The 10,229-nt window shown below is 33.4% G+C and overlaps 4 protein-coding genes across 4 annotated transcripts; all 4 read left to right on the forward strand.

The window, feature by feature from the left end:
• LOC107619948 (protein trichome birefringence-like 19) lies at nt 148–1,804 on the forward strand. Its single transcript, XM_016322174.2, has 2 exons — nt 148–731; nt 928–1,804. Exons 1-2 carry the CDS (start codon nt 294–296, stop codon nt 1,726–1,728), a joined length of 1,239 nt encoding a protein of 412 aa, XP_016177660.1. The 5' UTR covers nt 148–293; the 3' UTR covers nt 1,729–1,804.
• On the forward strand, nt 1,896–3,163 carry LOC107619949 (protein trichome birefringence-like 19). Its single transcript, XM_016322175.2, has one exon. It carries the CDS (start codon nt 2,225–2,227, stop codon nt 2,891–2,893), a length of 669 nt encoding a protein of 222 aa, XP_016177661.1. The 5' UTR covers nt 1,896–2,224; the 3' UTR covers nt 2,894–3,163.
• Nucleotides 3,826–5,552, forward strand: LOC107619950 (protein trichome birefringence-like 19). The gene is made up of 2 exons (XM_016322176.2): nt 3,826–4,482; nt 4,706–5,552. The coding sequence occupies exons 1-2, from the start codon at nt 4,054–4,056 to the stop codon at nt 5,489–5,491; spliced, it is 1,215 nt and encodes a 404-aa protein (XP_016177662.1). The 5' UTR covers nt 3,826–4,053; the 3' UTR covers nt 5,492–5,552.
• LOC107624274 (protein trichome birefringence-like 19) lies at nt 4,353–9,122 on the forward strand. Its single transcript, XM_016326763.2, has 3 exons — nt 4,353–4,397; nt 7,035–7,613; nt 8,244–9,122. The coding sequence occupies exons 2-3, from the start codon at nt 7,149–7,151 to the stop codon at nt 9,018–9,020; spliced, it is 1,242 nt and encodes a 413-aa protein (XP_016182249.1). The 5' UTR covers nt 4,353–4,397; nt 7,035–7,148; the 3' UTR covers nt 9,021–9,122.

The following is a 10,229-nucleotide window of genomic DNA, read 5'->3' on the forward strand; positions in this document are numbered from 1 at the left end:
CCTAAAAATATGGTAGTTCTAATTTTGTATATAGCATTTTTAAATTGGATACAGCCTTGCATTGGGAAAACCATAGTTATATGGTAATTGCAGACTCCGATATAAAGTTTAATTTATTTTTCTCTATTCAACACAATACTTATCTGATCCAAGTACCAAAGACCATTGATTTGTGTTGCACATTGCTTAAAGGGAGTAGTGCTGAACTAGCTAGAGTACTAGCATAATATATAACATTATTATTATCTAACTAAAGCTTAAGACACAGGAGAGATTCACACCAAACTAAAACAATGAAGTTTGATGCAAAGGAGAGATTCAGTTGCAAGAACTTATCAGGAAACATTTTTCAATTGCCAATCACTCTGCTTATTGCAACTGTGGTACTATTTCCTCTGATGAGGATCATAGACAAACCACAGTTATATGGGAGCATAGAAGAAGAAACAAGAGAATGCAACATATTTTTGGGGCATTGGGCTTCTTATCATCTTAAGGAGCCTTACTACAATAATGAGACATGCCCTCACATCATAGATCCTTATAACTGCATCAAGAATGGGAGACCTGACAGAGAGTTTCTCAAGTTAAGGTGGAAGCCTTATGGCTGTGAGCTTCCACTATTTAATGCAACTGAATTCTTGAGACTTGTTCAAGGCAAGTCAATGGCCTTTGTTGGTGACTCCATGGGCAGAAATCAGATGGATTCTTTGATCTGCCTCCTAAATTCTGTAAGTTCTAGTTCTTTCTTTTTTCGGAAGTAACATAGATCTAGCATTAGGCTTTTTTTATAAAAGTTCTAATACTATGTCATAAAACAATTCCTTACAAAAATTAACACTTTTAGGTAGAAACACATAAATAAGTTATCACATGGTATTATTGATTTTGTAATATTTTTTGAAAAATGTTGCTCTTTTTTTATAGGTTGGTAGACTTGAGGATATTACAGAAAGATATACGTCTAAGGACGACATACATTTTAGATGGTGGTTCAGTTCAAATTACAATTTCACTCTTACAATATTATGGGCTCCATTTTTAGTTAAAGCTACTGGTGCTGATCTCCGTGGTAGTGCATTTGACAGTTCAGTAAGCCTTTATCTTGATGAGCCAAATGATGCTTGGGTCAGCAAGGTTGAGGATTTTGATTACGTGATTTTCTCAACAGGACAATGGTTCTATCGACCATTGACTTTCTATGAGAATGGTCAAATTGTTGGAGGTCAACAAGGAGTAAGTAAAGTACAAGACATTAACTTGTATGGTTACAAAAAGGCTTTTCAGACATCTTTTAGAACTATCATAAACCTTAAAAGGTTCAAAGGATCGACTTTTTTAGTGACACAATCTGCAAAACACTTTGAGCATGGAGAGTATAATGAAGGTGGGAGTTGCAACAGGACAAGACCATTTACAAAAGAAGAAAGACAAGGCTATAACAATGGGGAGCTCTTGGAAGCAATGCATCATGCTCAAGTGGATGAATTTAGAGAAGCAGAAAAGGAAGCTAGAAAAAAAGGGTTGCACTTTGGTTTGATAGATATAAGTGAAGCAATGTCATTGAGGCCTGATGCACATCCTGATAAATATGGCCTTATTTATAATAAGAATGTTAAGGTTGTAGATTGTGTACATTGGTGCTTGCCTGGTGCTATTGACACGTGGAATGAATTTTTGTTCTATAAAATGAAACAAGCAATCAACAAGACAAGTACTTCAATTTGACTTGCTGTGTATGTTGCTTAATTCAACTAGTGTTTCTTTTGAAAATAAATGTATGCATCTATTTAACATTATTATATATATGTATCTCCTTGTTCTACTTAATTGTTAATGGCTAACCTATTAATTTTGATAATCCAAGTGAAATTACTATTGATATATTCGGTTCGGTTTGGTTCGATTCAGTTTTTATCAAACCAACCAAAAACCAAACCGAACCGATCAGTTTTGTCAGAAAAAACCAAAAAAACTGATTTTTTCGGTTTTTAAGTCGGTTGTTGTAATTTTTGGTTCCGTTTTATAGTAATTTTCGGTTCGGTTCGGTAACTTACACCCCTAAGTTTTAGTTTATGATCTGCTACTCTTTCAGGATGCTAATCTTGTTGATGTTACAAGAGAATATACATCTAAGGACAATGCAGGTTATTTCAAATTGTGGTACAGCATTAAACACAATTTTACTCTAACAATAGTATGGTCCCCTTTTCTAGTTAAAGCCATGGATGATGATCCCTATGGCTATGATCATTCACTTAGCAGGGCCATGAACCTTTATCTCGATGAGCCGGATGAAGCTTGGGTCAACAAAATTGTGAATTTTGACTATGTAATTATCTCAACAGGACAATGGTTCTTAAGACCCATGAATTTCTTTGAAAACGGTGAAATTGTTGCAAATAAAAGGAGAAAAGAGGACATGGAACATAACTTGTATGGATACAGAAAGGCATTTCAAACTTGCTTTAGAACTATCATAAACCTTAAAGGGTTTAAAGGTTCAACATTTTTAGTGACTCACTCTCCAAACCACTTTGAATATGAAAAATGGAATGAAGGTGGGTATTGTAACAGAACAAAGCCCTATACCAAAGAAGAAATGCTCAAGTATTATAATCATTGGAATGTTCTGAAATCATTTCATGATGTACAATTGGAGGAATTTAGAGAAGCAGAAAAGGAAGCTAGGAAAAAAGGGTTGCAATTTGGTTTGATTGATGTAAGTGAAGCTATGGCCATGAGGCCTGATGGACATCCTGGTAAACATGGCCATTTATATTACAACAATGTTAAGGTTACTGATTGTGCTCACTGGTGTTTGCCGGGTCCTGTTGATACATGGAACCAGTTTTTGCTCTATATGATGAAGGGGATAAGCACTCCAATTTAACTTCAAAAAGTGTATTCTACATATATATATAATTATTTTATGTTTTTGATTCATGTACTATAGGGAAAAATCTTCTACTATCCCATGATTTTGTAAAGGGTTACATGAGACTTTGTGAAATGATTGATTCTGCTACAATCCCTTTCTCAAGAATGGATTAGTTTGGATTCAGTTGGTTTGAAAAGCCCTGTTTTTCGGTGAAGGTTTTAAGCCATTAAGTTAACCCAAGTGTCAAGCAAGATTAAATGTTTATTGTTACTTTCTTTTTCTAAATGCTGCCAGCTTCTATTCTTGTGGTTGCACTGTCAAGGTTGAACAAAAATGTGCATGAATGAATGGTACTGGATTCGATGGTTCCAAAACATTTGGACCATTAAATGGTCTCAGAATAGAACATGTTTTTTAAGTTTTTTTTTTATAATTGTTAAATAGTCCTTATCTAATTTTAATTACAAATTAACCTCATATATTTTATTTAATCATAAAAACTATTTTTTATTTTATAAATTATTATTTTATTTAAATAAAATATATGCGGTTAATTTGTAATTAAAATTAAATAAAGACTATTTAGTAGTTATAAAAAATACTTAAAAAAATATGTTTTGTTCTGGGACCATTTAATGGTCCAAATGTTTTAGGACCATCGAATCCAGTGTCGTGAATGCCTATTGGATATTTCGAAAAAGATATCACATTCAATTCAAAACTTTAAAATGGTATATTTATGGGTCTCTCATCTTATAAACTCCTCACTCTTATTTTTTTTTGATGTGCTACTAACTTTATACACTCCTCAACATTAATCCTAACTAACAAATAATTATTCAGCACCGAAAAAATAGAAGCACAAATACATCAACAAATTATTAAAATGTTGCTTCTAGTAATGAATTAGTGTTGTGTTACGTGTATATATTACGAATGATACAAGATAATTAATGTGTCGACTCATATTGTATTTCATATTATGTACACATAACACAGTTCTTAAGGCAAAATATACAAGTGACATGTCCAAATCTTCTTTTTTCATTGATTATTGGTTGCAGCTTCAATTTCAGCCTTGCTTCTCAAACTAGGACAAGATACCTGCATTACAATTTATAAACAGGTTCAGAGGATCAGTAATTGTGCTCAGCTTCTTTCTTACAACTGCCATGAAGTTTGAGGCCATTACAATTCCGAAAGGTTTGCTCCTATTTCCATGCACACTCGTTGTAGTTGTTGTGCTCATTCCTCTGATGAGAAGCTTGAACGAATCAGCTTCTAGTATATACGGCACCAATTTTGAATCCGTAGAAACAAGGAGCTCATGTAACATCTTCTCTGGGAATTGGAGTCGTTATGAGAAGGGACCTTACTACAATAACGACACGTGTCCTTACATAGCGGAAAAGCAGAATTGCTTCACGAATCGGAGACCTGATAGAGAGTTTCTCCAATGGAGATGGAAACCTCATCAGTGTGAGCTTCCTCTGTTCGATGCTCTTCAATTCTTCAATCTGGTCAACGGAAAGTCAATGGCCTTTGTTGGAGACTCAATTGGAAGGAATCAAATGGAATCTTTGTTGTGCCTCCTCAGTAGTGTAAGTAAACAACTCGAAGTTGATAACTGACCCGTTAGATGACTGATTTAACTAAATTTTCATCTAACGGTTCTCAGCTATTAACTTTACGTGAAGTTGACTGCATCTGAATTTCCACCCCAATTCAGTTATTTGATAATTGTTTTGCCTCCTCTAACATTTTTCATTTTAATATTATTTTTTCTCTCCTAAACTCTTGTGATTATTTGGCATTTTGTTTTAGGTTTCTCATCCGGAAGATATTACAACCAAACATATATCAAATTATAAAGACGAAATGTATTTCAAATGGTGGTTCTATGCTGATTACAATTTTACCCTTACAACATTGTGGTCTCCTTTTCTAGTGAAATCCACTAGAGCTTACCTTAATGATACTTCTTTGGACAATGCGGAAAAACTCTATCTTGATGAAGCAGATCAAGCTTGGACTAGTCAAATACAGAATTTTGACTTCATAATTTTCTCAGGAGGACAATGGTTCTTTAGGCCCTTAACATTCATCCAGAATGACCAAGTTATTGGATGTCAATTATGTCAAAACAACACTCAACATGACTTCTATGGATATAGAAATGCATTTAGAACAGCTTTTAGAGCTATTATAAATCTTAAAGGGTTTAAGGGGTTAACATTTTTGGTGACACACTCTCCGAATCACTTTGAGAATGGAGAGTGGAACAAAGGTGGGGCTTGTAATAGAACAATGCCATATGCTAGCATGGAAGATGAGGTGGCAATGCATATTCCCTATGCACTAGAGGAGTTACATCAAATGCAGGTGGAGGAGTTTTTAGAAGCAGAAAAGGAAGCAAAGAAAAAGGGTTTGAAATTTGTTCTGATGGATATAACTGATGCAATGTTAATGAGACCAGATGGGCATCCCAATAAATATGGACATGCGATTGATAAAAATGTTACTATCAATGACTGTGTCCATTGGTGTATGCCAGGACCTGTTGATACGTGGAATGAGTTTTTGTTATATTTGTTGAAAATGCAAATGTGATCAACAATATTCAATTGTTTAGCATAAGTATTTTAATGTCATACATATTCAAATTGAGTAAGACCATTTATGCGCACAACTACCTACTCCACCTAAGACCTCTAATTAAGTTAGGAAGAGTTTTAAGTGTACAGAGAATACAGGTGTTCCAGTTGTTTTAACCGTTGATTTGAATTATAAAAAATATATATAATATATATTAATTGAGATCAATTATAAAAAATATATATAATATATTTTAATTGAGATTAACGGTTAAAACAATTGGAATACCGGTGGTACTTTTAAAATTTTTCCATTAAGTTAAAGACACCCTTTTGCTTATTGAATTAAGCATTAGTTTAGTTGGTTAAAATCAAGTTATGTTCTATAATAATTATAAAAGTTAAAATGAATTTCTGTTTAAACTTTTGCTGAATCAATGGGATGATTCTGACCTTTTTATATCCATTTTTTCTACTCTGTGGTGTCCCACACCCAACCACTAATTAAGTTATCACGCACTAGTGAACTTGGTATATGAAAGAAATCAGCTAAAAGTAGGTCTAGGGTGGATTAGTTTGCTCCTCGTGAATTTTATTTGTTTGAAGAAGATGGTGGGACCTTAGTTGTCTCCAACCGTAGTTTAGTACCTTAGGTAACCTAGGTCGCAAGTGCCAAATGACATTAAATTTCGTTTTTAAATTGCTGTCAGCTTCTTATATTAGTTGCATTGCCAAAGTTTAAAAATTGCGAATCATTTATCAAGGAGTAAGTACCTAATCATATATTTCATTTGTCCAATTTTAACTATTATTTTTTATAAAAAATCACACAAATTGGGACAGTGTTCAGTAAAATTATTAGACTAAATTTATCATATACTTCTTTTCTTTCACAATATTTATTGACAAAATTTTACTTAGATGTTATTTTAAAAAATAAAAAAGAAAAAATATATTTTTAATTTAAATAAATACAAGTAATTTTTTAGCTTGCACTTGCAGGGTAAAAAATTTGTATATGGAAGTAGAATGAGTGTTATACATTAACGTGGTCATTTTTGGTATTTTTTAAAACTATGAGAGATACACAAATCGGATCCTTCGATTTGTGTTTAAAAAATTTTAAAAGTTTGGAGTACACAAATCGGACCCATCGATTTGTGTTTAAAAAATTAAAAAAATTTGGAGTACAAATTTTTTTAATTTTTTCAATACAAATCGGACGGTTCGAGTACAAAAATTGGGCGGTCCGATTTGTACTCCGTACATTAAATCATCCCACATTTTAGAAAAATACCACAATAGATCACAATTTAAAAAAATACTATTATTAATCCAATATTAAAAATAAAAAAATGGCACCTTGCAGTATATGTTATTTTAAAAAATAAAAAAGAGTATATGTAAGTGTTTAAATTACTAAGGAGTGTAGTGCAGGGCGCTGCAGTGTAAGTAGCAGTGTAAGACCAGAGTCCAAACCTTATCAATAATATATTTCTATGTTTATTTTTGTTTATTACAATTATCATTTGTTACAGTTTCCATTATTTCAGCGCAGTTTCCTAAAAACAAGAAACCGGAGATCTGCACTGCAAAATAAAAAAATAGTAACTAGTAAGTGTGCAACAGAGAAGAGTTGAATCTAGTAAGAAAGCTGAGGTTGGTTGTGTGTGATGAAGTTAGAGGGTACTGAGATTTTGAAGTGCAACTATGCAGCAAGAAACATCCCCAGAGGTGTGGTTCTGTTACCCTTCACTCTTGTTGTGATAGTGCTCCTCTTTCCTCTCCTCAGAACCTTGAATCTATCAGCTTCTAAGATATTTGCCACAAGCTTTGAATCTAAAGAAGAAACAAGAAGGAGTAGTTGCAATGTTTTCTCTGGGAACTGGACTCCTTATCTGAAGGGACCGTACTACAACAATGAGACATGCCCTTTCATATTTGACAAGCAGAATTGCCTTCTGCATGGAAGACCTGACAGGGAGTTTCTTCAATGGAGATGGAAACCTAATGAGTGTCAGCTTCCTCTCTTTGATGCTGCTCAGTTCTTGAAGATGGTCAAAGGGAAGTCAATGGCCTTTGTTGGGGATTCAATCGGGAGAAATCAAATGGAGTCCTTGTTGTGCCTCCTTAGTTCTGTAAGTAATTAATTTTAGTATTTTACTCTTTAATTTTGAGCTTAATCAACAAAACAGTCTATTATACCTCGATTCTTCCCCCTGTTCCGTTCTGTTTTGTTTCAGTTCTTGAAGTGTATGAAGGGGGCTACACTGACCAAGAAAAATCAATTTTAACTTTTTATATATGTGGCGAACTAGCTTGTGAATCTAGTACAGTAGTTCTCACAAACTTGGATGATTACAGTTGATGAAAGACTCCAGAAGTCTCAGGCAATTATTCTGCAACATGAACTTAATATTTAGCACTTTAGTACACTAAGGTTGAAGTAAATAATAATTAAAATATTTTAAGTAATATTATTATGTTAATGATTACAAGGGCAACCCACTATTGTTATTGTCAAGAAATATTTTTATTTTAGTGAGCTGACAACTGCTCATAGCACATTTCAACACAAGCCCAAATCATTCTAGTTTTTTATTTCATTCATGTGCACACAACACTACAACAGAGTATCAACTATCAAATATAAATGCTACTTAGTACTTACTACTTAGACATAAACTAGTTACTCTCCAAGACAAAAAAAAAAAAAAAAAAACTAGTTACTCTCATGGATTTAGTGAGCTCTAAGCCATTTATTTCAGGTTGCACGTCCTGAAGATATTACAGGGAAACACGCATCAGACAGCACATACTTCAAATGGTGGTTCTATCCTGATCACAATTTCACTCTTGCATTATTATGGTCCCCCTTTCTAGTCAAGTCCAGCAAAAGTTATCTCAATGATAGTTCTAATTTCTACCTTGCCGAGAAGCTTTATCTCGATGAACCAGATGAAGCTTGGGCTAGTCAAATTGAAGACTTCGACGTTGTGATCTTATCTGGAGGACAATGGTTCTTCCGACCGCTAACATTCATGGAACACGACCAGGTTGTTGGATGTCAAAAATGCCAGAACAACACTGAGCTCGACTTCTATGGATACAGGATCGCATTCAGAACAGCTTTCAAGACCATTTTAAATCTTAAAGGGTTCAAGGGGTTGACATTTGTGGTGACACACTCTCCGAACCACTTTGAGAATGGGCTGTGGAACACTGGTGGTGGTTGTAATAGAACAAAATTAGTTACCACCGTGGAAGAAAAGGTGGCAGTGCATCCATATGGAATAGAAGAATTGCACCAAATACAAATAGAAGAATTCAGAGAGGCAGAAAACGAAGCTAAGAAGAAGGGTTTGGAGTTGGGTTTGATTGATATAACTGAAGCAATGCTGGTGAGGCCAGATGGGCATCCCAATAGTTATGGGCATGCCGTTGATAAAAACATTACCGTCAATGATTGTGTTCATTGGTGCCTGCCAGGTCCTGTTGATACGTGGAATGAGATTTTGCTATATCACATGAAAACAAGGATGTGATCAATTAAAGTCTCATTTTTTTTTTAACCAGGAGTCTTCAATTGTTTTACCATGAAATGGTATAATATTAGCTGACTAAATGCCAAATCGTGATTTATTTTATTTTATTTTATTTTTGGGAAGAAATTATCTTTAATTATTTATTGTGTTTCAAGGTACATTATTACTTTTTATATTGAAATTGCCACTCGTAAAAAATTGATTTTTTTTTCTTTTAACAATTCTTCTTCTAAACATTCCAAGACCTTCAACTTCAAGTATAGATTTGGCCCTCTAATCTTTTTTATTATTTCTTTTTTATTTATAAATTCAATAAAAATATGTATAAGTGTATTAATAAAATCAAGAGAAGAACGAACAAACTCAGACACTACAAATATTCTCTTTCCGTTCTTTTTTCTAAGTTTGGTTATTCATACACAATAAGAATAAACTCCTCACGTACTCGTTTCCCATTCCCCTTTTGAAACTAAAAGAAAACCTGTTACATACCTTCTTTCCCATCTCCAATGGCTGATCCTTTCTTATGCCCAGTGACAACCAAGAAAATTTTAGACATGCATGTTTGGAACTTAAGAAAGATTCCAAGTTCTAATTGGACAAGGTTGCCATTTCCTCCATTTGAATTTGTTTTGAAAGTTCCACATCATCATGAGGATGAAATTCCAGACTTGAAAAGAGCTTTCTTGATAGAAAAGGAATGCAAGATTTATCTGGCTGGAGTCTCATCAGAATCAGAACTTTCTTCCGCATGGGAATGGAATAAATGCAACAACAAGTATGATTTTTATTATTCATATTTTTTATTTGTGATTACAAGGTTCTTATCAATATATAGACCAAGAGTACGCTAAGAGTACGCTCGTTATGGAATAATATCCTAATAAATTATATTGATTTTTTTTTATCCTCTTTGATATTTTCCTAATTTTGTTCCCTAATTATGATATTCTAATAGTTATATTTGAAGGACCCATTGCTGTAACGAATGGCATGTTCAACAGCACGATGAAATTGGACCTTGATAGAATCCCAGGAGAATAATGGTATAAGAATGATATTTGAAAAATGAATACATAGGCCTGCTGTTAATATTTTGTAATATTTTGTTTTTACCTTTTTCATACAATATAAATGATAAAGAATAACTGCTTTTTTTTTGTTGATATTAATAAAGAGTTACATATTCTTACATTTTTTTTAACTTGT

The sequence above is a fragment of the Arachis ipaensis genome, chromosome B10 (genome assembly GCF_000816755.2).
Source record: "Arachis ipaensis cultivar K30076 chromosome B10, Araip1.1, whole genome shotgun sequence".
Lineage (NCBI taxonomy): Eukaryota > Viridiplantae > Streptophyta > Magnoliopsida > Fabales > Fabaceae > Arachis > Arachis ipaensis.

Excerpts from the sequence above, each read along its gene's own strand:
- LOC107619948 (XM_016322174.2), top strand. The coding sequence starts at position 294 with ATGAAGTTTGATGCAAAGGAGAGATTCAGTTGCAAGAACTTATCAGGA. Across the intron at positions 732-927 it reads TGATCTGCCTCCTAAATTCT|GTTGGTAGACTTGAGGATAT; the intron begins GTAAGTTCTAGT and ends CTTTTTTTATAG.
- LOC107619949 (XM_016322175.2), top strand. The coding sequence starts at position 2,225 with ATGGATGATGATCCCTATGGCTATGATCATTCACTTAGCAGGGCCATG.
- LOC107619950 (XM_016322176.2), top strand. The coding sequence starts at position 4,054 with ATGAAGTTTGAGGCCATTACAATTCCGAAAGGTTTGCTCCTATTTCCA. Across the intron at positions 4,483-4,705 it reads TGTTGTGCCTCCTCAGTAGT|GTTTCTCATCCGGAAGATAT; the intron begins GTAAGTAAACAA and ends ATTTTGTTTTAG.
- LOC107624274 (XM_016326763.2), top strand. The coding sequence starts at position 7,149 with ATGAAGTTAGAGGGTACTGAGATTTTGAAGTGCAACTATGCAGCAAGA. Across the intron at positions 7,614-8,243 it reads TGTTGTGCCTCCTTAGTTCT|GTTGCACGTCCTGAAGATAT; the intron begins GTAAGTAATTAA and ends CATTTATTTCAG.